The following is a 26,664-nucleotide window of genomic DNA, read 5'->3' as shown; positions in this document are numbered from 1 at the left end:
ACCAGTCGATAGTAACGAAGTAGTCAAAATGTCGGACACAGATGTCCCTACAAATGGAACTGTGGATAATCACGTGATAAAAGAAAGTCTCGGTGCTTCGATATTTGAGCTTCTTGCTTGATCGCTTTGACATCTTAACCGATCAGTCAAACTTCATAAATTATGGCTATTACAATTCTACCACCAACGATTGAGGACCTTGGTCCATACCAGTCTGATTCTGATGAATCCATGTCAAATGTATCGGACTCCGACGTCGAAATGGACGGCGACAGCGTCTCACGACCACACAAGCGGGCCCGCCTAGGGGAGAACGGATTTGAGGAGCGATTTGTGACTCCGGGTGGACTTGTAGCGGACGATCCTCAATGGATGAGGTATACAACCCAAGTTCCAAAGGACCGCACAACGAGAGCGCGGGGCGCAAGTTAACAAAATCAGCTATTAACAAAGTATCTAGAGGTCACGGCACATTCTCAAATCCCCTCTCCACTACCATTATCGCCACTGTCGCAGGTACTGTCCAGGCAACGAACAAACTACTCTCAGTCACCCCGTTGCGCGCCCGCTACCAACCCGAGATCGGTGATCTAGTTGTGGGTCGCATTGTCGAGGTGCAGGCGCGGCGGTGGAAGGTCGATGTTGCCGCTCCGCTACTAGCAAATCTTCCTCTCTCTTCGATTAACCTACCGGGTGGTATTCTGCGTCGGCGAACTAGCTCGGATGAACTTCAGATTCGAAATTTCTTTAGTGAGGGAGATCTTGTGATGGCTGAAGTACAGGGTGTGAATCAGGATGGCTCAGCAACGCTCCATACTCGATCTCTCAAGTATGGAAAGCTTCGGAATGGTGTTTTTCTCGCTGTGACCGGGACTGGAGGCAGCGGCAAGCCTAGCTGTAATAAGAAAGGACAGTCCGGTTCAGCCAAAGTAACCGGCGGTGTTGTGCGGTCTCGGCGACAGTGGCTCACAATTAACACTTCTAATGGTGGTGGTGATGTTTGCATTATTCTCGGCGTGAATGGATATATCTTCATCTACCAGCCCGCCAATGGAGCAGCTGCGCCGTCAACTACGGACAGCGTGTCTATTACGCGCATGGAGGAGATGGTATCTAGCTCCATCTATTCTAGCCAGAACGATGAGATTACGCCGCAGACTCGACGAGAAATTTCTCGACTTGTACAATGCATTCAGGTCCTTTTCCGAAACGGCATACGGGTGGAACAGGAAACTGTGCAGGGAGCTTACGAGGCCAGTTTGGAGGTGGACTTGGAGTTGAGCGACGACGAAGACGAGGATGAGTCGCGCGAGGGTCGGACATATCTCGAAGGAGCAAAGAGCCAGCGAATTCTTGAGTTGCTACCTGAGATGCAACGGAAGCAGCCTAAGGAATAGATGCACGATAGGCGATAAATCTCGCCAAAAAAAAGAAAAAAGAAAATCGGATCATAATGATAACTATCAAAGCTACTTCATGGCCATAGTTAATATGGATATAATTTGAAAAAAAAAAAAAATGAAAAAAAAAATGAAAAAAAAAAACAAAAGCATAGAAGAATCATCAGAAACTTTGTACTTTCAGTATTCAGTGGTCACCTGAGCACCAATGAATACTCATATGATGACCACGGTTCATTCGGCGATATAAGGCGGTCTAAAGGCGGTGAGGCCCTGAGAACCAGCCCTGATTCAGACTTACTTCCACTTCGACTTTTTTTTCTTATTCCTCTTTTGGTTGACCCCGATTCCATATGATTTTCTTGATAAATGATGTACATTTTTACCTTCTCAATCTCGAGATTTCTCTTTACGATAGCTCCATTCCTTTAGGATAGACCCTATCCCACTACTTTTTACTTCCGAGCTCAAATATCTCCTCTTTACTACTTCAAAATGCCTGACCTGCGTCGTCAGATCTTTGAGAGCGGCAAGACAGTCTCTCGCAAGGCAGCCTCCCGTGATGCCTCTCGCGCCGCCTCTCGCGCAGGATCGGTTACCAACTCCCCCAAGTCTTCGCAAAACGCAAGCCGCAATCCGTCTGATGAGGAAGATGCGGGCTTTCTGTCGGATGATACAGCCATGAGGTACGACTCGCTTTCTTATATTTTGCCCTCTTCATTTTCTTGCTATCTCGTTATTTCCTATTTTGCATTTCCAAGTTAGATGCGGTCCCGCTTGTGGCGGGATGATGTCACCGCCATTAATAAAATACTTTTTGTTAGAGTTGGACTATATACTGACAGGTCTTTTACAGCATCGGATCTTTTGACGATGAGAATCCCGAACAGGATAATGCAGACTGGGCCCAGGAGCTCATCGACATCATCCATGAGATCCTTGACCGGAAGCGCAGTAGCGTGCAAGGCCGCGAACAAGCTTTGGCGGCGTTCGGTCGTCTGACTAAATATCATTATGCCGAGGAAGAGATTCGCCCTTTTGTTTCCGACCTTCTTGTCGCATTTGCTAAGAGTATTCAATCCGACTCTAGCACTCGTGAAGTCACCTTGGCTCTGCGTGCCATTGAGCTGCTTGTTATCACCTCGAGTGACAGCAAGGTCTTCGAGAATGCGGAGCCGCTCTTGACACGAACCATCCGGGATAATGCTTCAAATGCAGTCAAAGCAGCTGCAATCCAGAGCCTGGGCGCATGCACCATTTTCGGTGGTGCCGGCGAGGAGGGCATTCTTGACCAAATGACGTTCCTTTTGGATATTATTGCCTCAGACGGCCAGTCTATCGACGCTGCTGACGACCCTGTGAGCGTGACTGCCGCACTGCAAATCTGGGGATTCCTTGCCACTGATATTGAAGACCTTGAGGGCGAAAGTGATGAGGCAGCTCAAGTCTTCCTGGATCAACTAGACAGCAGTGACTCCGGAGTGCAGATCGCTGCCGGTGAAAACATTGCCCTGCTTTACGAGAAAAGCTACACCCCTCAGGAAGAGGATGAGAGCGATTCCGAGGACAATGAAGATCATGTCAACGAGGATCCAACTGGACCTAAGCTTATTAAACGTTACGAAGTTTACCACAACACGTATGAGATGGAGCGTCAGCTGCAGTCTCTGGCCACTGTGCACGGTAAGCGCATCAGCAAGAAGGACAAAAAGTCCCTCCACAGCAACTTTGCGTCTATCCTGACAACTGTCGAGAACCCGCGTCGCGGACCTCGCTACAACATGGCTATCGACCAAGATACCAACCGCCACTACGGCAGCACACTCACCGTCAAGATCGGCCAGCATGGTGTCATGAGCATTGATCGTTGGTGGAAGTTGGTGCGTCTGAACTCTCTGCGCCGTACCCTGCAGGGTGGATTTGTCGAGCACTATTTCCAAGGCAATCGTTCTGTCCTCGATAATCTGCCTGTGATGGTGCGTATGTCAGAGGCATCATCTTTCTCGGGTAATCGCCCAAGCGCAAAGAAGGCGGCTAAGATGCGCAACTCGCGTCGTTGGACTGCGCAAGACTCGGACTCGGACTAAATGGCGCACTCTGTCAGATTCACGATGTTATGTTTTGTTTTGGATCCTTGTCTCTATTTTCTCTCTCTCTCTCTCTCTCTCTCTCTCTTTCATCACGAGGATTATGGTTTCGTTTGACTCTTTGGTTTTTCTTTCCTCTGCTTTTTCGCGACCCTTCAACTACTAGTTACAGAAACGAGCATGGATATGACTATTATGGTATCAGCCTTGGGGTGATAAATACTTCCTTCTGCATGGAGTAGAGCTAGAGGTCATTTCTAGGTCGTATCTATAAATCTTCGTGCCAGCTGTGCTGACCCGGTTTGACGCCCAAAGCTCAACCATCCAGCCAGCACGCTGAACAGGTATCAGCATTACCATGTACAGCATATCATGTGGTAATAAGCAAACCCTAGAGCCTTGCGAACCCCTAGTGCTTATACCTGCCTAAATACTTATGTAGTCGAACTGGTGGAATAATGGATGTTTAAAAGTACATAGGTTGCCCATTTATAAACCTATATTTATATCTGAATATTGATTCTGGGCCTAATATGAATTAAGATCATGAAATAATTTGAATCAAGCTGATGTCTACGTACATGAATATCTTTCCCTCGTGTGAAATCAGCGGGTCATTTGATCATTCACTTTCGCATTTCTCTGCTGATCACATTCATCTTAGATTCATGGACCATCTTAATGATCTTATTTCCTAGTGACCTCTCAAGTTCTGCCAAGTGCCCAGAGCTGTGTCGAATGTTATCAGGTGGGTCGTCAGCATTACCCCCGCCTCCTCCGCAAGAAACCCCAAACATCGGACTGCGACGGCTGTCGTATTCCTTACACACTGCTGCTCAGGCTCAGCAACCATGGCAGCAATGGAGGATCTAGAGATCAATAGCAGGGTAAGCCTTGGGATTGGAAGCGTGTGAGTAATTCAAGATAATGACATCATTTCTACAGTCCTACTTTGTTCGCTGGATCAACGTCAGTGCCGGCTACACCATCTCATGGACGATCCAGCCACACAAGAAATCGATTAACTTCGGCCTATTCAAGCACCCAGGTGGCTCAAATGGACTGGCCTCCCAACTGCCTGCCTCCGATTCTCAAAGCAATGATTCTAACGAGAACCTGCCCGCGACCACGGGGTCCCGCAACGCGCAGTCCACGGTCGTCGAGAAGCTTACAGCAATTGGCCTCAAGTCAATCAAGTGGACTGGAAAGTGTGAGGCTGATAGGATCACGAAAGGGACATACGATGTGACGGCTAGCGAGGCTGGTAACTATGCGCTGGTCTTTGACAATACCTTCTCAAAGCAGGTCTCTAAGACGGTTACCGCCGTAATCCTTACTTATCCGATCGGACAGCCACCCCTGGGGTCGACAGAATCCCTTCCCCAGCCACGTAACAGGCGACGCGGGAATAGCCGCTCTATTCCTAACGCTCAACAGGCGGACCTGCCGAACCCGTCAGTCGTGCACACCGGATTGCTGCAGAAGCGCCGGCGCAAACGGCATCAGGGCTGGGCACGCCGGTACTTCGCTCTTGATTATAACACATCCACTCTCTCGTATTATCATGATCCAAACTCGCCCGCACTGCGGGGTGCAATTCCACTCTCGCTAGCAGCGGTGGCTACCAACGACACATCGCGCGAGATCTCCATCGACTCTGGCACTGAGATCTGGCACTTGCGCGCGATCAATGACAATGATTTTGAAGCGTGGAGACGCGCTCTGGAGAAGGCTTCCACCCAGAATTCCAAGGAAAAGTCAAGCTTAGCTGTCGCTGGTGGTGCCCCGGAGCTAAGTCTAACGGGCCCCGCGCATGCTCCCTCACCTGCCGAGGAACAGGAATGGACGCGTGTTGAGAGCCTTGTTAGCAAACTGTCTGCGACACGCGATGCGGTGCTTCGGCTAGCTAAAGACACTGATCCAAAATATTATACGTCTCCGGTCCCGACGCCCCTTGCACGGGAACGCGGTCGTGGCCGGTCCCCTAGTCCTCACCAACCTGGCAGCGATGAGGCTGGAGATCCCAGGAGACCTTTCTGGAAACGCAAAGCCAGTGGGGCCTCTAACACGAGTGTCAAACCAACTAACTCTAGTTCTTCTCAGCTGGTAGTCCCCAAGAATGGCAGCGGCAGGCCCGCTAGTATTGCGAGCAATACTGACGGTGCGGACCACGTACATGACGATTTGATGGCAGTGCTACGCGATCTTGACAATACTGTCTCCGAATTTTCTGCCCTCATTGCGCAGAGTAGGGAGAGACGACAAGCGCAGGCAAATCCGCAACGGGCTACCATTGTTTCTCGTCGCAGTATGGATTCGGACATGTCAGAGGAATTCTTTGATGCCGTTGATGGTGACAGATCTCAGCTTCTCACACTTCAGGACGACGGCGATGATGGTGCAGTCACTGCGAACGAGGAGGTAGACGACGCACCCTCAGACAGTGAGGAAGAGGCTGAAGTTCCGCATGATAGTAGTGATGCCTCGCCTCTCTTCCCTGCTCGTCCAAAGTCCCTTTCTCCGCTGCCCTTGGATCGTGTGCGTCGCCGTGAAAACATCACTGCCCCAACCGTCTTACCCCCTAGTCTCATTGGCTTCTTGCGTAAGAACGTTGGCAAGGATCTCTCCCAAATATCCATGCCTGTTTCCGCGAACGAGCCTCTATCATTGCTTCAGCGTGGTGCGGAGATTATGGAGTACTCAACGCTACTGGATAAAGCTGTTCAAACGTCTGATCAAGTTGAGCGACTGATGTATGTCACTGCATTTGCTCTATCCTCACTGTCTAGCAGCCGGGTCCGCGAACGCTCCATTCGTAAACCCTTCAACCCCATGCTGGGCGAAACCTACGAGCTCGTTAGAGAAGACCTAGGATTCCGCTTCATTGCCGAAAAGGTCTCCCACCGCCCCGTCCAGCTCGCATACCAAGCAGACAGCCGTGAATGGAGTCTTTCGCAGTCCCCCATGCCCAGCCAAAAATTCTGGGGCAAGTCCGCCGAGATTATAACCGACGGTCGTGTTCGAGTCGTTCTCCATTCTACCGGTGAACGCTTCAGCTGGGTACCTGCTACCTCGTTCCTGCGCAACATCATCGCCGGCGAGAAGTACGTTGAGCCAGTCGGTGAGCTAACAGTCCAAAACGAGTCCACCGGCCAGCGCACAGTGTCCAGCTTCAAAGCTGGCGGCATGTTCTCCGGCCGCAGTGAGGAGGTCTCTATTCGCGCCATAGACACTCACAACAAACCCCTCCCACTTGGTATGACTGGTTCCTGGCCAACCTCCCTAACCATAACCCGTGACGGCTCGCCAACCGGCCAAACAATCTGGAAAGCAGGGGACCTAGTGCCCAATGCACCAAAACACTACGGTCTGACATCCTTCGCTGCCTCCCTGAACGAAGTCACCTCAATTGAAGAAAACCACCTCCCAGTCACAGATTCCCGTTTACGACCTGATCAGCGTGCCCTGGAAGAAGGTGATCTTGACCGTGCCGAAGAGATCAAGGTCCAGCTTGAGGAAGCCCAGCGATCCCGTAGACGTACATATGAATCTGCGGGTGAGAGCTGGGTTCCGCGCTGGTTCACGCCTGTGAATGATGACTCGGATGGAGAAGTTGCCTGGCGGTTGAAGGGTGGTAAAGATGGATATTGGGATGAGCGTGCTCGTGGCAGCTGGCTTGGAGTTATTCCGGTTTTTGAGACTGATTGATACATATCTGCTCTATATAATTGAATGTTAAAATGTCTTGTGTTTTTTTCGTTTTTTTTTTTTTTGCATATATATATATCTTCTTGAATCTTCTTTTTAGTATTTAATATCGTGGCCTCCAGGACTAGAATATACATATACCAAGCGCTTCTAGAGTTAGAGTTACAAGAATCGATCACATACACCTCTCCTAGAATTCTCTCCATTTCATCTGAAATTCTAAAAAGGCGTGTTGCTCTGCTCTCTTTTACTCCACTTTTACTTCCCTCACTGTTGGGACATCGGACAACGATACCCCGGTTTAGACCACATCACGAATCCCTGTTCGAAGTGCATCGCAAACAACAACCTTGAACAGTATGCATATAACTGTGATGTCCTGTCTTTACCGGCTCTTATGTCTTAGACGATGGAACACATTCGTCTCAGACAGAAGAGCAACTTTTAGGATAAATAGCTAGTCCTCACCATGCATGAAAGATCAGATTTTACAACCACTTCAGAGACACAAGATATCATAGGGGCGTAAAGCGTTTCCTGTAATAGGTGTTAGAAGTGGGCGTTAGCCTCACCCGACAGATACATAAGCGAAGTTAGCCTATCCCCTTGCTTAAATTCGCTTACCTCTTTCCAAATTACAACACTGCTCAGTTCCAACAACACTTCACCCTCTAAGCCACGCGAACTTAAAAAAATGCCTATTACCGACACTCTTCGTAAGTTCCTCGATGAGCGAGTATTATCAAATTGATTTAGACTTACTAACGGCAACAAGAGCCACCCCTTTCCCCTGCCGAAAGGGTCATTGTCAAATCCTATGGTGGCTGGACCCGGTTCATGCAGTCTTTTGGACTCAAGCCATGGGAGGAGGATGATGCTGCCGAGGGGAAGCAAATTCTTCGAACCTTTGTTGCTAGTGATGAGGAAGATAAGAGAGATTCTAAATGATTCGTTCTGAGATGGAAAAATTGCCAGGAAAGAACAGGATTTGTAAACGAAGGTGGTCAAGGCATTAAGTCTTTATTCATATTGCCTGTTCATAGTCTAGTTGGTCCTATAAAAGCTGGACTGAGTCACATGACTAGGTTAGGGTTCTTTGAATCTCGGAGTTCCCCTCTTCATACGTGCCACGCTAGCTATCCGAATCAGCATATACTCTGCATTCTAGCTCCTGTAGATTTTAGTGCGAGTCTAATGATTCTGCGAAAGGACATATCCCGTGCGATTTTCAGCATCTCAAACAGACAAATGAGTTCAAGCATCACCACCCAGTAGATTGGTAAGAGCTCGAAGACACTTGATTTGTGGGGTAAACGTTGAGTGTAGGGATGCACTCAAACAAAGCCAGGAAGATGAAAAGGCCATTGGCCAGGTATATTTTTGAGGGCCTGATTGTATTATTTCAGACCGTGAGAATTCATATTAAGAGGATGAGTATCAAAGCTAAGCCATGACTACAAGTACATATGAAAGTATCCATACAATGGTTTTCTCATTCTCCGTTTCTCTCGATCCTTTAGACTCTTTCCCAGTAACCATTTTCAGGACATCTAATCCGCAGTATTACCCAGGGAGTCGGTTAACGCGTCCCATCCCTCACGGCACCATGGCGCAACCATAATAGAGACAAAGGCATCACCGGTCATACCAGTTTGTGCATAAGCCTTGCTGAGATCATCAGCAGTTAGGTTTCCGTGAGGTGGCACAGAGCGCAGAGATCGGCTGACGGCCATTTCTGCGGCATACGAGGATCCCGAAACCGCGGACAGCTCCATCCAGCCCTGCGGCTTGTCGGGAGACAGCATGATAGCAGCTGTAGCTTCTCCGATGAGACGAGTTTCGTTGGAAATCTCGTCAGTCTCGGTGAAGCCCATCATAGAGATCGCAGCCAAGAGCTTGAGAATTGTGGCTCGGGAGTGAAGATCAAGATTGTCGTTCGTGATCATGCCGTACAGATCCGATCCCACGGCATCAATCGCGTCCTTATCCTTATCCAGGAGAGCAATTGTTCCAAGGAGAGTGACAGCACCGACGTGGTCTGGATGGGCTTCGATACAGTCAAGAAGCTGTTGGCGCGCAACCGAGCGCTCTTCTTCGCCGCCCTTGGCCCACAGAACCTGGGCAAGGAGACAAACCGCATTCGGGTCGTGGTTAGAATCCTGGATGGCATCACGGAACATGTCAATAGCGTTGTCCATAGACTTAGTGTAGTAGTATGCCAAGCCGGCAGTCAGGCATGCGGACAGACGGAGCTTGCTGCACGTCTCAGCATCAAACTGGCCCGCATCTTCCTCGCCGGAGAGGGAGAGCGCGAGCTCTGCCTTCTCGATAGCTTTTTCGTACTCACAGTTTGCCAGAAGCACGCGAGCCATATCTGCATTTGCCTGTGCGTATTTCTCGAGCGAGGCTGCGGACTCAGATTCCTCGTACTCAGCCTCCATACCCGCACACACAACTTCCAGACTAGCTTCGGCATCGGCAGTCTCCCCCATTCTCTCTGCAAGTAGGGCAGAAAGGTGCGTGAAGGTCAAATCAGATGGATCCTGGATGCAGAGCTGATGAAGGGCAAAGAATGGCTGAATGAGTTCGGAAACCTCGTGCGACGCAGGACCAGACTGGAGCTGGTCGAATAGCGAGAGCGTGTACTGACGCTTGGCAAGGACAGCAGTCGATCCGGAAATTTCGTACGCATGCTCAAAGACACTTCGGGCTTCCGCAGTGTCAAGATAGTTGAGTGCGACGAATCCCTGGCCAATCCAGGCCTGGGGATAATCCGGATCAATCGACTGGGCGCGCATAAAAGCTTCATTGGCCAGCTGAATTTCCTTGTGAATGAGATAGAATGTTCCGAGGTTGCACCAAGCTCGTGCATTCTTCTCGTTCAGATGCAAGCTTCTCACAAAAGCATGCTGGGCCACCTCCGGGTTCAGTTCAGTGGTAGCAACAGCCAGTGAGTTCCAGAACTCCGAATTGCCAGCTTCCAGCTCAATGGCTCGTTTGAAACAGCGCATCGCCGCCATGAGAAACTTGCGAGGCTTCTTACCCTTGCTACTATGGCGATAGGCGCGATACTCAGCCCAGCCAAGATTGTACCATCCAATAGCCTGGGAATAGGGATCATTGATGGAAGCATCAATTGCACGTTTGTAAGCCAGGATAGACATGTAGACACAGAAATCAGAAGAATGGGAGTCTTCATTTTCGTAAAGCCAACTGTTACCCACTCCATCAACCTCGCTCAGGAGATCAAGTGCCACGGGGTCAAGTTGAGTAGTGATGAGAGCCTTACACTTCGAGAAAGAGAGGAGCCCTGTCTTTTTCTTAATGTAGGAGAAGTTGGCGCAGGCATCACCGACTGATTTCCACATGTTGGAAATGTCAGCTCGAGTCTCGACGATACTGCTGGACAGTTCGAGGGCTTTGATCGACTGCTCTGCGGCTTCGTTGAACAATCCGGAGCGGAGACATCTCCACGAGTTCTCTACCAGAGTTTGCAGAAGAGTCACCGAGACGCCGAGATCACCCGCGCGGGTAGCCAGGATATCACGGTAGTTGTCGATAGCATCCGTGTAGTCACCAAGCTCTCTCTTCACGTTTGCCTGCATGTAATGGACAAACCAGACATTTTCACGGTCTTCACTTGAGAGCTTAGATTCCAGGGTCTGCAGATACTCAAAAGCCTTGGTCGCAGCGATGTATCGACCGGAATGATGGTAGCTTTCAGCCAGACCCACCCAAGCATAATAATCATCACCGGAGACTCGAAGGGCGTTTTGAAACGAAACAGTACTTTGGGCGTACTGCTGCTTGTTGATTTGAACTGTTCCGAGGGCAGCAAATGGCCAGCTAAACCCTTTACGCTTCGAGCCAGGTGAAGGCTGAACCTTTCCAGAGTCAATCACTCGCTGGGCAACAGCCTCTACGATCTCCCACTCTTTGAGGTCCGCAAATCCTTTTGCAAGACGTTCCGCGGCTTCGATTTCCGACGAGGACAGCTCAAAAGCCTTGTGGAAGCACTTGCGTGCTCTAACTTTGTCGCCCTTATAGTCAGAGTAGTAGATACCCAGGCTCGTATATGCCGGGGCGTAGTTAAGGTTGGCGGTGATAGAGGCTAGGAAGTTTGCAAAAGCACCCTTGCGATCTTTTCGGACAGCCGGGGATGGGTCTAACTCCCATTGACAGTGACCAATGCGATACAGAAGCTCAGATTTCAACGGCTTGTTGTCAGGCTGTTCCTCGATGACCCTTGCGAGGACGTCTTGCAGGGCTTTAAGCCCGGCCTCCATATCTCCAGCCTTGGCATTGCACCATGCCAGTTCCCCGCGAATCTTGATATTGGAAGGATCACGTTCGCAGGCACGTTGAAAGAAATCTGCCGCATTTTCATACTGCTCATCAATTTCCAAGACCAAGCCGACGCCTAGAAGGCAGGTGGTAGAAGATGGTTTTCTCTTGAGAATGTCCTCGAAGAGTTTTTTGGCCTCAAGGTGGTAACGAGGTGCTTGATAATGAATCAGAGAGTTGGCGAGCGTGGTGCACAGAGCATCATCATGGTTTTGTAGAAGCCCCCCAGTGTAATTGACGACTGCGGAAGTACAGACTTGTCCCTTACGAGCTGTTTCGATAGCGGTGGAATATTCATCAATTGAGAAGTAGAAATCTGCTGTAATCCGGTGCGCAATGATAGAAGAAGGGGCCTTCTCGAAACCCTCAACCATCAGGAGCAATAGTTCATCGGCAGTGACTGGATCACCATCGGAACTCTCAGAATTTTCGGGGTCCTTCGCCGAGGCTTCATCATCGTCGGCTGCCTTTTCATCTGGCGGGAAGGGAGAAAGTCCACTTGCAAGAAACGCTTTGAGGATCTTAGCCAGACCTGAATCTCCTGACTCAAAGAATTCAATATATTGGCGTAAGACTCCCACATCGTATTGCGAATACTCTTCAATGTCCTGCCACTCCAGAAAGATATCCCAGGCAAGTTGGAAAGGGTGCTTGATGATGACCATATCCTTAGCAGCTTTTTCGACATTTCGGCGTTGCTTGTCCTTCTGCTTTCCAGAGAAAAATGCGAGTCCCTCGTATGCGCGGACCAGGAGTTTCTCCTCACATTCTCGTCGGACTACATCGTCGTTCGACCAGCTAATCAGCTCGTTGTACAGCTGGTCGAGTTGAAATTTTTTGGAAGCTTCTTTTTTCACTTCGATTGTGACCTCGTCAAGTTTAGCACCGAGTCGCGTTCTGCGCTCACCAATTTCGCGATTGATCCACTCTTTCTCCTCCACCTCGGTTATATCGACCAGACGGCTGTAGGTCTGGGAGGGCCGCGGGAGTCGGCCTTCAAGAAATTCGTACAAAGGGGAGGATGGGATCTGCAATTCAAGAGATTGTTTGTATTGGAGCGGGGTGCCACTCTTCTGGGCTGCCTTCGTGTATCTGTTCACGATATCTTGACAGCGGTCGGGTAGGTTTCTGTAACCAAGTGTTATTAAAGAGAGATGCCCGCAATTGAGTAGTACATACCTTTCCTGATATATCTGACCGAGCTGGAGGACGGCATGTCGAAATTGGTCCAGTTTCTTACCGCCGGTCCACCGGTCATACAAGGTGATCAATCCTTGCCAAGCGAGTGGATCACTGGGGTTGAGGTTAGTCGCTTGGTTAAAAGCAGTCTCCGCATCTTGAAGTTGGTTCAATTTCTCGTTCGCGACACCAAAAAATACTTTCCTGTATGAGAAGTATGTCAGCCTCAAAGAATGAAAGGAATCCAGTAATCCCACGTACAAGTAGTAGTTATTCGGGTCCTTCTGAATCAGTTCCAAAGCTCTGACTGCTGCAGGACCATATTTACCAGCTTCCAAAGTTTCCCGAACCTCTTTCAAGGCTGCCTTGGACGTTGTCATGGCCGATTGCTGGTAGAAATATCCTGGAGAGAGTGGGGGAAGGTTGTACTGCACCATTGTTATGTCTTGTATCTTATCTTATCTTATCGAGGTATCCTGTAGAAGCACGAAGATATTCAATATTGAACAAAAACGTACTGGTGAAGATGGGATATTGGGGAAAATGAAGAGGAGGAAAAATTTACAAGGCTGGTAGGCAATGATGCTAAACCAACGCCAGCAAGTTTGCAGTGCGCTTGTTTTGATTTTACAATTATTGATGCTCGGCGTAAGTTACAGTGAAGAATACTAAATACTTGGGAGTGATTGACCGCCTTCTGTCTCACAGCTCAAAGGGCAGAAACTAGTAAGTTACGTATTTTTACTTAATAACGTATTGTCACTGCTCCTACTATAAAGAGTGGGTCAAAAAGAGCTCCTAATTTATTTATTATGCTCCAAGGTTCTGCAATAAACTATGGAGATGTGTACTTATTTCTAGTTTGATAATTGATTATTGTTAATGTTCCATCGGAGCCAACTTGTGCACCCAATTTGTTCCGGACTACAAATCCAAGTCGAGCCTCCATAGACATCTATGTAGAAGTCATCCGAAGATAGCATCGATGTCTATGTCGACAGGGAGGAAAAGCAGGAACTCCGTAGGACAAAGTTGGGTACAGGACACAAGGCCCAAGGCTAATGCGCCGAGCGCACCAAGTAATGGTATTTGATATATCGCATCTGATACAGAGCTTATTCCCGTCCGAAGACAGGAACTTCAAGGCATTGATCTCGCCTCGCGCTCCACCTTGTCAGCGCGAATGAAGGGAAGGCCTAGAAGAATAAATAAAGTTGAGTGAGAACTGGTGATGGAAAACAATCATTGCAACATGGGTATCGTCTATGGTTGATATCGATGCAGGATCAAGCGAAGATGCGGGCTCGTTTCACTGGACTAGTCGCGATGCGTACCGATCCAGTCCCACTCGCCATACCATTTAGCAATCGGCCCATTCCTTCGACATCTAATTCGCCCTGGCGCAGTTTCTTCTGATCGTCCTCAGCTGTATTTTCTTTTTTGGCCTGTGCCTTTGGAAGTTCCTGGGACTCTGTTAGACGGGGTGCAATAATCATAATCTGATGCTCAGCAGCAACAAGAACGTCAAAGAGAGGACGATCATTAGCTCGTGAGCGGCGCACTGGCGCGGGGAGGTGGCTTATCGCCTGGAAATTCTCCCCCATCATGTTGACATCTTGGAAAGGAGTAACTCTGCATCGATTGGAGGCATCAAGAGTACCTGTGGATCGAACAGCGTTGCGCCATAGAGAAAGCAAACTGGGAATCACTGCACTCTGGAGACCGTGGCGCAATAGAATGGACTCATCAGGAAGTGCTTCCTGTGACGAGTTCGTCTGGAATACGGAGATCTGCCCTCGGAGTGACGGACTAGCTGCTCTCAGAGATCCCTTGAGGAGAGTGTCTTCACGGACACGTTTTGTAGATGGAGTCATCGGTGCGAAACGCGGTCGTTGCTCAGTTTCTGATTGTGTGTTGGATGGTTGGGTCGCAATACGACCGCTGACAGCGTATGCAGTAAGTGAGCCGCCACTCACACCTTGAACATTTGCCTGGCGGTGCAGAGGGCCCTTGATTGCGCCAGGACCAGTGCCTTCAATATCCCAGACACCCCATTCACCATCCATGAGAAGAACCATGATCGATTGGCCACCCAGGACCCAGTCAGCATCAATGATGGTCTTTCGACGCGGAAAACCAGTAGACCCTGGTTCAAAACCGGGATACAGACTGATAAGCCATCGGCCCTCGGTGTCCAAAGTCTGATATTCTTCATTTGCATTCGACGAGCGGCGCGCTGTCACCTTCGCAGGCTTCTTGAAGGAGAAGCAGGAGTAAATCTTGACACATCCGCTATGGAATGCGACCAATAAGTTAGAGTGGCGAGTGGATGGGTAAGCTGAGGGGTTGAAGGCAATTCGCTGAGCTGGAGAGGGCAAGAGTCGCCGCTGAGATGATGTTTCCTCCGCAAGCAAACGATATGAGCCAGATGACTCCTCACGGATAGGAATGCGATGAAGCAAAAGAACACCGGACCCTTCAGCAGAATGGGTGGCCACAAAAACGTCCCATTTTCCGGGTCGATCCCGAGAATTGTGACCTTGGTCCTCTTCAATCTCTTGGCAAGTAAAAGTGAGAGAAACACCACGAGGGACATCTTGGTGGCTTACGCCGTTGATAGAAAAACATTGGGTTTCCCAACTCTTAGGATCAATTTGTTTAGGATGAGGAGGACACAGCGGGAGAGTCAGGATTCGGGTCGAGAGATCAGCGCATACCGCGGCCACGATAATGGTAGTCTTCAGAATGGGGGGAAATGGGTCAAGGGGCGAGCGTGACTCCTCGGAAAGGACGCGAGGGATGGCTAGATCGAGAATTTCGCTTCCTAGATGAATATCGATTTGTCGGAGGATCGGTTCAAAGGGAAATGAAGGATCAACCTCACTTTCCTGTGAGGAGAATTCATAGCGAGGCAATTCCTGAGAAGGCGGCGCTTCAGCCTCAGCCTCATCGTCCGAGTCAATGATCATCACAGTATCACCTCCATTGTCACTAGCGTTTTTATCTTGTCGTGAGATCTCAGGTGACTTAAGTTCAGAAAACTGACGTCCTCCCCTCCATACAACCTTCAATCCCTTATCACTACCATAGATAATGATTGAAGAACCGTTCGGAGCACGAAGAGGGTAGCCTTTAGCGGCATTGACACGGTGTGGGAGCCGATAGCTAAAAAATTTGAAGGACGATTACATCAGTCACTAAGCTTCAGTCAAAAGAGGAAGCACAAGTGAATACCTTAGCTGGAGGCAACCTTCTCTGGTCCGGACTAGCGGATTCTCAGGAAATGAAGGCATGATACCGAGCTAACCAGGAGAGAAAGCTTCAAGTACAGGCACCGAAAGGCGTAGGGTAATGAATAAGGTGGATACCAATGATATGAGAGTCTGGATCAACTGATCAACTGCTTGGAGTACAACTGAAATGAAAAGGTGAACTAAAGTCGGTGGAAAAGTAAATGATGTATGTGGTGGTGGTGGAGTGGGAGGGATGAAAGTTGTTAGAGGAAAGAACTCGGGAAGTAGGCAAGGTTGATCCCGCGTTCCTGCGCGTCCACTCCAACATTCAATGCCCCTCTTGCCAGCATTACGGCATCAAATAAGACCCATCATGCAAGTCAGTATTCTATATGTATTGAAATATACTTTGATGTATTTTTGTGTATTCAAGCGGCAGAAAAATTCTCATATAATATGTAGCTGAAAACATGACTGAGCCTCAGAAGTGCCCAGTATATATTGAATTGATGTCAGAACCTTGGATTATATAGCATATCAAGCTCATGAAATTACATCTTACAACACAGTAGATATTGTTAGGAGGAAACGAAGTATATTTCAAAGTGGGGGTAAGCTCTAAACAAGGTAGGCGGTTGGTATGATCTTAGTGCCTAAGTAAAGACGGTGAGGTATTCTGCCAGAAATACTTCATTTGCACGATGGGTCTTCTTTGATTGCGTAAACATAACACCTCAATTTGATGCACTTTTTTTTTAAACTATCGAAATGCTGATCACAGCAGCTTTAGCCAGAAACTTGCTTGTGACGGTGCATTGCGAATGCTATATCAGCTACTAAACAGCCCATCATGGCTTCCACGCGATCACTTGGTCTCCACGAACCCTCCGCGCTCTCCTACCTAGTCACAGAAGGAATCCTACCCCCAGACCCATCAGAAGATCTTTACAAGTGGTCAACAAGCATTGATGATGGCTCAACTAGCTCAACTGGCTCAGCTGGCTCAGTCGATGATGAATTGGTATGGACTAAACACTGTGTTGTATGGTCTCGCGCAGGGATGGTAAAGCGAGTCTTTCGCCTGGATGCTGAACAAGAGGAGATACGGCACGCTTTGTTTACTCAGTTCGCAGAGGGAGAAGTCAATCGATCTGCAGCCACACAGAATGCGAATCCATTTAACACGACCACAAAAACAAATGCGCCGGGACAAGGACCGGGCCGACGACGCGAATATGGTTCTACTTCGAGAAATTCAGGAACAATATTGGACTTGAATGCAAAAACACCAGTTGTAGTTGTTGATCCTAGGCCCAATGAGAAATTATCAAGAGCCTTGGTCGTCGTTCTCAAGTCACAAGCCCACATATTCTTTATTACAGGGAACAGTCATACCATTCCTCTTCAGTTTGAGGTTGATTCCGTCTTTGCAACTCCACGTGGAATTCTTCTTCAGAGAAAGATCCCGGAAAGTAAAACGGAAGCAAATCCATTTGTGAATTACTTCCTCAACCCTATGCCCTCGCAATCGGGAATACCAACCTCTAGCAAAAAGCGAGCGTCTCTGCGACTTTCCTCTGTCGGGTACGGCTCCTCAAACCCCTACCCAGACTCCGACCTCCCACGCGTGTTTTCACTTATTGACCCTCATTCGGAAATGGGCTTGGTTGTGACATCGGAAGCTTCTCACTGGATAAAAAACCGTGCCAACGGTAATAGGCGACGGCAGTCAGGGCTAGATATACTAGACCCATCGGATGAAGTTATCTACATTTCTCCTAAAGATGAATTGTCGAGCCTCCACCAAGTTCCAGGAAGCCCGTTGATCCTCGTAATCACCTTAAACACAGCAACTGCATTCTACACAATCTGGACAGCCAGATACCGAGGTGACAAACCAAGTGGCTCAATCAAGGAAAAGACTCGGAGATATACGGAAGGAAGGCTCTCTACTAGAAGAAGCTCCAATCTTGCGACTGGTTCGACAACCCCAGCCAGTCGACCAGGAGCTCGTGAAAGCTTTGGGCACTTGACAGACAACCGGAATGCGTCTCAGGTAACCGAATCTAAGCTAGATGACGAAGAGGACTTAGTCGCAAGAGTTGCCCAAGATTTTGGAGAAGTTGGGGTGCCGCGCAAAAGTTCTAGAAGAGTCAGCTCACTACTTGCACGAACTGATCTGGCCAACAGCCAGGATCGTATCACGTTTTCAGATCTAGCCAGTGGCAGTCAATCTAGCAGCATAATCCATGGCGGGTCGAGGCAATCACTGGGAAGTACTCGTGTGAGCTTTGGATTTAACCCTCGTGCTTCACTACCCCCAGCAGCCGGATCAGTCTACAGCGCTGCAGGTAGTTTTGAGGCTCCAGTAGATAAGGTGCTGGAATCACTCAACAACGATATTCTATCGGATCGATTTGAAAACAGTGCCAGCCGTGATTCGGCGACAGGCTTGCCCGAAGAACTTCTCTTGTCCAAGGTCGAGAGTTTCACCGCCAGGTTCACGGGGTCCTTTCAAAACTCACCTTCGCACCGCCGATTGAAAATATCCACATTGTCTTCATCAGATTATGGCCCTGCAAGTAAAGGAAATACTTCCACCATTGCTGTCTGTATCGTTGACCAAGACTCACGAGATATGACCATCGTGACCCTGAGAGCAGAACGAGTTGCAGTCTCAAAGAACCGAAAGTCGGGATCTTCCAAGGAGGGTAAGCTTCCTGAGCGTTCACTGCGGCCACTGCGTGTACACTCCGTTAGTATCCAAAATTATCCAAATGTTCTGGATGTTGCAAGAGTTACCGATGGAGATATATCACGAATCATTGCCTTGCTTGTGCCTGAGAATGGACGACCGCTATTGTCATTGCACTCTTTCTGGGGTAGTCCGATAAAAGTGGACATCCCCTGTCCGCTGCAGCTGTATGAACCCCATGGAATATCGTCCAATAAACTCGTGAGCCGCCCGAGAGAAAGCGGCGTCAACCGTGTCATGGCTGACTCTGAGCTTGTTCATGAGGGGTTCGATCATGCATCTTCGAAGGGGAAGATCGATTTGGTGGATACGAACAAACAACGCCACCGACTTCAAATACGAATGGAACCACGCAATGATATCGTTAAGAAAGTTCTGAGCGTCTGCAAGTTTGTTCTACGAAATACGGAGAAAGCAGGTGATGGCATACAGCTAGCCTGGTGGGAGGTGATGAAATGGCTTCGAGAAAAGGAAGAATTCGAAAGTGACATTGAATGGACAGCGATGGTTATAGTATTATTCTCTCTCGCAGTCCCGTTCATCAAGCCGCCAGTCCAACCACCAGTCAAGCGGACACGCCGAAAAAAAGGACTGCTTCGATCAAGCAGTGGCAGTCTTGTGGACTTAGAAAGCTGGGAAGCCATGCTGGACACGGAGTCTTCATCTTCTGGTGTAGTGGCGCCGTGGATGATAGGGAGTGCTTGGAGTTGGATCGTGGAGCAAGATGCGATTGAGGAACCAGTAGCCCGAAGAGCATCTCGAACGCCTAAAAATGAACAATCTATGGGAAGCAAATCCACATACCGACCTAATTCGTATCTCTTGAGATGCATCTCACTCACACGCGAATTTTCCCAGAGTCAACAGGGCGCCAAAGCTACCGGCCGCGCTGGATACTTGCCGATATCTGATGCGTTTGCAGACACCACCCGGAGCACTGCGCTGGGTAAGATACTCGTTGGCTTGCACCTTTTTCGAGAAGAACAGAAGCTTTCTACTTGTGACGCTGAAGAATCCCGACGTCCATTGGGACTGCTTGCGCCTGTCCTCGCGCAGATCGGTGGCTGGTTGGGTTGGCAATCCTGGAAGTGGAGCGAGGATGCTTATTATGGACTTGAAATGGCGAGCATGGACCGCTGGAAATTTGAAGATTCTCGTATCACCCGGCTGAGTGTCCATGCAGAACCCTACCCTCCTTCTTCGGTCTTTGTCCACATCATTCAGGCTGCCAGCGGAGCGGTCTCTCCCTTTATCACCCTTCTTGATGTTCTCAATAACACAGAGCTGACCCCTAGAAAGGGACGCATTTGGCGAGAATGCTTTAATATCACCCCGAGGACGTTTGCGCTGAATGGTTTCTTTTCTGAAGTTCGCGCTGCCTCAACCTCCTTGGAAAAGATTCAACTGTTTCATCGTTGGGGCTTCACTAAGAGTATCATCGACACTTTACCGGAAGGTCTCAGTGCAAAATTCTATGAGGTGATGATGCAGGCACAATTTGAGGCTTCGACTTCGTGGAACTCTTCGCTCTTGGAGCTCATAGACCGTGAAGATCTTTACATATCAATGAATCCCGCCAATGCTCGTTCATTAGCAGCCCTCCCGCAGCCAGTCGTTTCTCATGACGCTGTGCGCGATTATCACTATGTCAGCACCTCGGCATTGGAAATTGACAATGTCAGTGCTTTTGAAGCCTCTGCTGAGGCTGACCGGGCTTTATTGACGAGGCTCATCTTCCGAGATGATAAGCGCTTTTTAGAAGCAACTCGAATTCTTAATCAAACAAAAGCGCCAGTGACCGAGTGCGTGCCAGAACCTGATTGGACAGAAACCCAATTACTTGATGCACAGAAAGAGCTTGTACACATTGTGTCGTTTAGGACTCTATCTATTCCTACAGGTCGCGCCATGCTAAGCTTCAGTAGCAGACTTCCGCTACTAACGGAAAAATTGCCCATTCCATCTTTCAACATGCAGTGCGTGATGGCACCAACCAACGTTACGCTCAGTGTTGACAGAGCAGCATTCACAGAAGAGAAGATCTGCTGGGCATTTTTCCATAACGGCGTGTCCACAGGACTCGCAATATCCAAAGCTTCCAAGGGAATAGATACATCGTGGATCCTGTTCAACAAGCCACCAGAGCTCACCAACAGACATGCTGGATTCTTATTAGCCTTGGGCTTAAATGGCCTTCTAAGGTCACTCGCCAAGTGGGTTTCTTTCAAGTATCTTACTCCTAAACACACCATGACCTCCATCGGTCTTTTACTCGGTCTTTCGGCTTCATATCTCGGTACGATGGACATGCTTACCACCCGCTTGCTATCTGTCCACGTCACACGAATGTTGCCTCTCGGCGCGGCAGAGCTGAATATCTCGCCGCTTACACAGGCTGCTGGTATCATGGGTATTGGCTTGGTCTATTGCGGCTCTCAACATCGGCGGATGAGCGAGATTATGCTCTCAGAATTGGAAAACATTGACCAGGATGAGCAGTCTACTCAGTTCACTTTGCAAGAGAGCCTTCGAGGTGAAGGATATCGTCTGGCCGCGGGCTTTTCGCTTGGTTTGATTAATCTTGGCAAGGGCAAAGATTTACGGGGATTGCGCGACATGCACATCATGGAGCGGTTGCTGGCAATCGCTGTCAACACTAAAAACGTTGATATTGCACATGTGCTCGACCGTGCTACAGCAGGTGCTACGATTGCATTGGCCATAGTTTTCATGAAAACCAACGATGCGACTCTGGCCAAGCAAATCGACATTCCCGATACTACCGAGCGCTATGACTATGTCCGGCCTGATATGTTCCTTCTGCGGACCCTGGCACGACACCTTATCATGTGGGACAATATTAAGCCTAACACTGATTGGCTGAATGACAGTCTGCCTCAGATCTATCGACGGCGGTCCCGACTCCGTGGAGTGTCTAAGCTACGTAGTGAAGACATGCCTTTCTTCAATATAATAGCCGGTCTTTGTTTAGCTCTTGGGCTTCGCTTCGCTGGCTCTAGTGACCTTCATGCGAGGGACCTGTTGCTTTACTACTTGGTCCAATTGATTCGCATTTGTCGACTCCCAGCGGAGAACTATGATGCCAAGTTAGCACGCAACTCGGTTCGCAACTGCCAGGATGTGGTTTCTCTGGCTGCCTCCGCCGTCATGGCAGGTACTGGAGATCTGGTCCTATTTCGGCGTCTTCGATCTCTTCATGGTAGGATCGACCCCGACACTCCTTACGGTAGCCACATGGCAACGAACATGGCAATTGGCATGCTGTTCCTTGGCGGAGGTAGCTACACGCTCGGCACATCTGATCTTGCCGTGACCTCGCTCCTCTGCGCATTTTATCCAATTTTCCCAACTAGCGTTCTTGACAACACATGTCACCTTCAAGCCTTTCGCCACTTGTGGGTTCTTGCTGCGGAGCCGCGCTGCTTAATTCCCCGTGACCTTGATACTAGCCGGCCTATTACCATTCCCATCACGATAACATCCCATAACGGTTCAATTAACCAACTTTCTGCTCCTTGTCTACTTCCCGACCCTGCCGGGATTGCACAAATTGAGGTACAAGGCTCAGATCACTGGCCCCTCGTCCTGGATTTCACCCAAGATAATGTTCTTCAAGACAAATTCCGCCATGGAGACCCGTCAGTGTACCTCCGCCGCAAAATGACCTACAGCCTTCCTGGGGCTTCCACCCAAACCTCAGTCTTTGCATCTACTCTCATCGCCCTAAGCGAGGCACAGGACATTCTACCAACATCTACAGCTGTCGCAACCCCTGCTAGGGGTCTTCCACCCTCCACCTGGCTCAACCGCGAGGCCCTGTCATCCTTTTCACCACCTGCAGAAACGACACCTTTCCAAAGCCCCTGGGACTGGGTCTTTCACCTTCCATCACTGAAGAATCTTGACATCGGCGAACGTGCCCTTGTCCTTCCAACTTCGCTCCCGCTACCGTCGCCTCGCATTTGTACCCATATGGTGACCGCACCCCCTTGGCTCCGCACTTCATCCGTCGATGTCAAGCTATCGCTGTCTAATACAGTGCACAACATAATTCAGTCTGCACGTGGCCGCGGTGCCGATCCAGATGAAGTTCGTGATCGTATCTTTCAACTCAAGCTTCTGTTCGAGTGGCTTGATCGCTCTCGGGTCGAAGAAAGAGCCGATGGTGGCCAATCACAGACACACACACAGGTATCTGGTTTGTGGTTACGGAGGGAATTCATCGAGGATTTGAGATGGAAGATCTGGGGCGTGCAGATTAAGGATGAGGGTGTGATCAATGCCGAATGTTCGATGAACCGAACCTGCAGCGCTTAATAGGCTTTACGTTTTATCGGTGAAGCGGAGTTTTGGTGTAGTCTTCACTTTTTGTATACGACTTTTAGCTGAGTGAGTGTTTTAATATTCCATGTATCATAAAACGGTATGATATCCCTCATAGGTAATGCATCCAATTTCAATAAATTTACAATTTAAGTACAATACTCCCACGTCCAGTATATATTCCGAAGGTCAGATCAGTAAGATATGCAGAAAGATGTTGACCTCCACCGGTGGACGGACCTACCCAGTTGAACCGGATGGGTTTATACCTCGGCCAGAATCGAGGTGGATATCAGGAATTCCAGAAACAGTCTCATCTACTTGATTCACGGACAGCATAACTGGGTTCAGAAAGTGGTTTGGTAAAAGAGGCCTTGGAATCATCGTTGGGTTTTGTATCAAGGTAATAAATAGTTTGTTTGTATACAGCCGAAACGGAAACACAAAGACAAGTCAGGACATGAATTCAATACCTGAAATTCCAATCAATAGCTCGACCCATTCTGTGTCATAACGACGTTGACCTCTTGGTCTAGAGATTCATGGGCTCGAATTTAGTATTATGGAGGTTGGTTGTTTGTAGATTGGTACCAGGGCTTCATGAGCTATTCGAACCTAGAAGAACCACGATTCCTCTCAGTAACGAGTTAATGGTAAGCTCTTCCACCCTCGCCTTTCATGGGGAAATCTTTCACACAATTGTAGCGCATATTGCACTATCAAATCGAGCCACTCTACGGGTTCTTACCTGGAAAGAAGTTCAAATTGTGGCTGCTTGATGAGCCCCATATAAAAATGTTCAGACTGGTGTACAATACTCCATGATATCCAAACTAACAACAGCGTAGTAGTATCTTGAGATCATACACTATGTGCAGGGAATCGACAATCACTGTAAAAAATATCAGCTAGAATCAAAACAGAGAGATACAGGGACAAACCGAATATGGAGGACTCATTTAGCTTCTCACAAGATGTTGATAAGATAGATAACCCAAAAGAGCAAGAAAATATGTAGGGTATTTGATGATGATGGATATGAAAGTGGAAAAGAAAGAAAAATAGAGGGGAAGTGAGAAAATAAATGAAAATGGAAGCGAAAATAGAGATGAAGACAGACGGTGGAAGATGGAAGTGGGAGGGAGATGAGGGAAGAGTGAAAAGGAAAAATCAAAAACCAAAACGAAATGGAAATGGAATTGGAAAATTGAGAATGTGAGTAAAAATGATAGAGACGTGGGAAAGAAAGAGAGAAATAATCATCATAAGGGAAGATAGAGCGCTCTCTGTCTCAACTTGATCACATGGGTAAAGGAAATGGAAATGGACTATTCAAATGGGTAATGGGCAGGAAAGCGAAGCAACCTGAGACATCAGAGCAGTATTGATAATTTCTAGCTTAGGTACGTGGAGCTTGCTCCAGTCCTGTCCAGTATATACTGGTTCTCATCATATTAGTCTCGGAAAGCTAGCTCTCCTTGCCCGGTCCCAGGGGCGATATCGACAGGACCAAATATAAAAAAAGAAGATATGTGAAGAAGGAAGAAAAAAAGGTAGAAGAAGTGGTTGAAGGGGGGCTTATAGGCCAGTATTCCCGTGATCTAGATCACGTACGCTAGTCTAGATCGATTTGACTAGTGTACTTCCAGATCACTCCCAATTAGACAATATGTTTATACTTCCAGTATCATCAAAGTAAATGAAGGTACCATTACCATTTCAATAATAATCAATTATTTTACTTTAGCAATAATAATATAACATACATGCCTTCTCATTCCAAGCTTAACTCCTCATATTCTTTTTGTAGTGGCTTTTATTCCGAATACTCTGTAAAATCCATTATAGTGAAATTCTGGATATCATGAAGTTTGATCGCTTGATATGACCATGAGTTTTTTTTTCTGGAAAATCGTATAACACTCATTATTCTAAGACATAAGACCAGGTAAAAATGAAGTAATCATTAATTGCTGCGAATCTGACCTTTCTTCAACAAGCCACGGTCTCCACCCCCGCTCTTCTGCCAAAGCCAAACACCCTCAACCGCCCAAGCAGCAGCACTGGCATGACGACCAATACCAGAAGGCATCAGAACATCGTTCTCTGCATCTGACTTACCACGAGACTTATCAATACTCTGTCCAGATGCACCCTCAGATTCAGCCAGCATGCCTGCCACAACACCTTCTTTCTCAATACAAAACCACAACCCCTCCGATAGCGGCCCGCCACGCTCACCAAATTCGCCCGAACCCAGTCGGAAGAGAATCCTGCCAAGAACCTGCCATGATATGCATCGTTGAGCCGGGAAAGTGGAACGTGATAGAATGGCTAGTTCGGGGATTGTATATCCCGCTGCGTGTGGATCTTGGCCGTGGTGGTGTAAACCAAGATTTGTGGGAAGGGAAAGGGATACTGATGGAGGTAGAATTTTTCCAACCAGTGAGAAGCGGAGCGCAGACGGTGCAACTGAGATGGCCTCACTGTCTGGATGGTAGGCCGAGGTTGAATCTGGGTCTTCCTTGTCGCTGGTGAGTGGTTGCATCCATGATAGTGCAGATGGATTGTGTGTCATTTCTGGGAAGTAGTGTGATTGAAGATCGGACAGGAAGTTGGGGGAAGACGGGTCGAGTATTGGCCTTGGTTGTTTTGGTTGGGGGAAGTGGAACTTTTCTATTGTGGCCGGATCGAGAGATGGGTACTCGGAGGCGGGGCGAAGATCCTCAGGCACTTGAGTGGGTGCGGCGTCATCATATACATATGGTTTAGATGATTCCTTGACATCAGATCGAGGCGCCTTCGGAGGTGGGTTGTTGGCGGAGGGAATATCAAAAGAGACCGATTTCTTGGACGTTGATGCCGCCGCATTGTCTAACGCTGGCTGTGGAAAGTCGCCAGTAAATTCTTCATCTGCGTTGATCTTGGCTCGGCGAAGAAATCGTTCCAGCAGGCTTTGGTCCATCGACTCTAGCAATTCATCTCGTTCCTGCTCAACCTGCGCATCTGACATAGAAGCTAGATGCCGGCTGTTCTCCTCCGCAATGGACTGTTTGTCATCTTGAACTGGTGGAGACCCGAGACCTTGTGTAGGATTATTTGATACAGCAGATTTCTCAGCCTGGCGCTGCTTGAAGGATGTAAATTTTTTGCGCTGGCGATGGGCGGGGAAGCCCGTTGTCGAAGCAGTGGGGGTCGGCGGTTTTGGAGCTGTGGCGGCGATGGACTCGCGCTCTTTGATCTCTCCAACCAGGGAGAATGGAGAAGGAGTAGGATCTTCGGGAGGACTGGCCTCGTCGTCCAGATCCAGGACGAATCGTTCACCTCGAAAAGCCATGATAAGCTGTGAGCTGAAGAAGAGAAGTTATAACTTAGTCAGCTCTGCGGCTCAAAAAAAGCCTAAATGAAGATACAGTTATCTAACCTAATTGGGTTAGTATAAATAGCGGGTAAGCTAGTCCCGAACGGGTTGTATTGCACTTCCAAAATCAATCTTGTAAATTCAAGGGACGAGTTGAATGGCTGACGATAACATGAAATATGGATTGAGCGAGAGCGCAGAAAGTTTATTCGGGGCGCCAGTCCTATAGCTACGATATTGAAAATATAGATGA

The 26,664-nt window shown here is 48.5% G+C and overlaps 8 protein-coding genes across 8 annotated transcripts; 5 read left to right on the top strand and 3 right to left on the bottom strand.

The window, feature by feature from the left end:
* Positions 1–162: 162 nt before the first annotated feature.
* N7495_009789 (exosome non-catalytic core subunit RRP4) lies at positions 163–1,397 on the top strand (the record flags this gene model as incomplete). Its single annotated transcript, XM_057212440.1, has 2 exons — positions 163–377; positions 461–1,397. The coding sequence occupies 2 exons, from the start codon at positions 163–165 to the stop codon at positions 1,395–1,397; spliced, it is 1,152 nt and encodes a 383-aa protein (XP_057059303.1).
* A 498-nt stretch (positions 1,398–1,895) lies between these two features.
* Positions 1,896–3,487, top strand: N7495_009788 (IFRD domain-containing protein; the record flags this gene model as incomplete). Its single annotated transcript, XM_057212439.1, has 2 exons — positions 1,896–2,086; positions 2,257–3,487. The coding sequence occupies 2 exons, from the start codon at positions 1,896–1,898 to the stop codon at positions 3,485–3,487; spliced, it is 1,422 nt and encodes a 473-aa protein (XP_057059302.1).
* Positions 3,488–4,338: 851 nt separating this feature from the next.
* Positions 4,339–7,195, top strand: N7495_009787 (oxysterol-binding protein related protein OSH3; the record flags this gene model as incomplete). The annotated part of the gene is made up of 2 exons (XM_057212438.1): positions 4,339–4,374; positions 4,433–7,195. 2 exons carry the CDS (start codon positions 4,339–4,341, stop codon positions 7,193–7,195), a joined length of 2,799 nt encoding a protein of 932 aa, XP_057059301.1.
* Positions 7,196–7,889: 694 nt separating this feature from the next.
* On the top strand, positions 7,890–8,143 carry N7495_009786 (uncharacterized protein; the record flags this gene model as incomplete). The annotated part of the gene is made up of 2 exons (XM_057212437.1): positions 7,890–7,911; positions 7,971–8,143. 2 exons carry the CDS (start codon positions 7,890–7,892, stop codon positions 8,141–8,143), a joined length of 195 nt encoding a protein of 64 aa, XP_057059300.1.
* Positions 8,144–8,745: 602 nt separating this feature from the next.
* N7495_009785 (SKI complex subunit tetratricopeptide repeat protein SKI3) lies at positions 8,746–13,155 on the bottom strand (the record flags this gene model as incomplete). The annotated part of the gene is made up of 3 exons (XM_057212436.1): positions 8,746–12,667; positions 12,719–12,922; positions 12,980–13,155. 3 exons carry the CDS (start codon positions 13,153–13,155, stop codon positions 8,746–8,748), a joined length of 4,302 nt encoding a protein of 1,433 aa, XP_057059299.1.
* Positions 13,156–14,004: 849 nt separating this feature from the next.
* N7495_009784 (uncharacterized protein) lies at positions 14,005–16,011 on the bottom strand (the record flags this gene model as incomplete). The annotated part of the gene is made up of 2 exons (XM_057212435.1): positions 14,005–15,883; positions 15,953–16,011. The coding sequence occupies 2 exons, from the start codon at positions 16,009–16,011 to the stop codon at positions 14,005–14,007; spliced, it is 1,938 nt and encodes a 645-aa protein (XP_057059298.1).
* A 790-nt stretch (positions 16,012–16,801) lies between these two features.
* On the top strand, positions 16,802–23,044 carry N7495_009783 (anaphase promoting complex subunit 1; the record flags this gene model as incomplete). Its single annotated transcript, XM_057212434.1, has 1 exon — positions 16,802–23,044. One exon carries the CDS (start codon positions 16,802–16,804, stop codon positions 23,042–23,044), a length of 6,243 nt encoding a protein of 2,080 aa, XP_057059297.1.
* A 1,972-nt stretch (positions 23,045–25,016) lies between these two features.
* N7495_009782 (RPAP1 family protein) lies at positions 25,017–26,387 on the bottom strand (the record flags this gene model as incomplete). The annotated part of the gene is made up of 1 exon (XM_057212433.1): positions 25,017–26,387. The coding sequence occupies one exon, from the start codon at positions 26,385–26,387 to the stop codon at positions 25,017–25,019; it is 1,371 nt and encodes a 456-aa protein (XP_057059296.1).
* Positions 26,388–26,664: the final 277 nt, after the last annotated feature.

Source organism: Penicillium taxi (assembly GCF_028828555.1).
Source record: "Penicillium taxi strain IBT 34144 chromosome Unknown utg000006l_segment0_segment0, whole genome shotgun sequence".
Taxonomy (NCBI): domain Eukaryota; kingdom Fungi; phylum Ascomycota; class Eurotiomycetes; order Eurotiales; family Aspergillaceae; genus Penicillium; species Penicillium taxi.
Note: the sequence above shows the minus strand (reverse complement) of the source record. Positions and strands in the feature narration are given on the sequence as shown.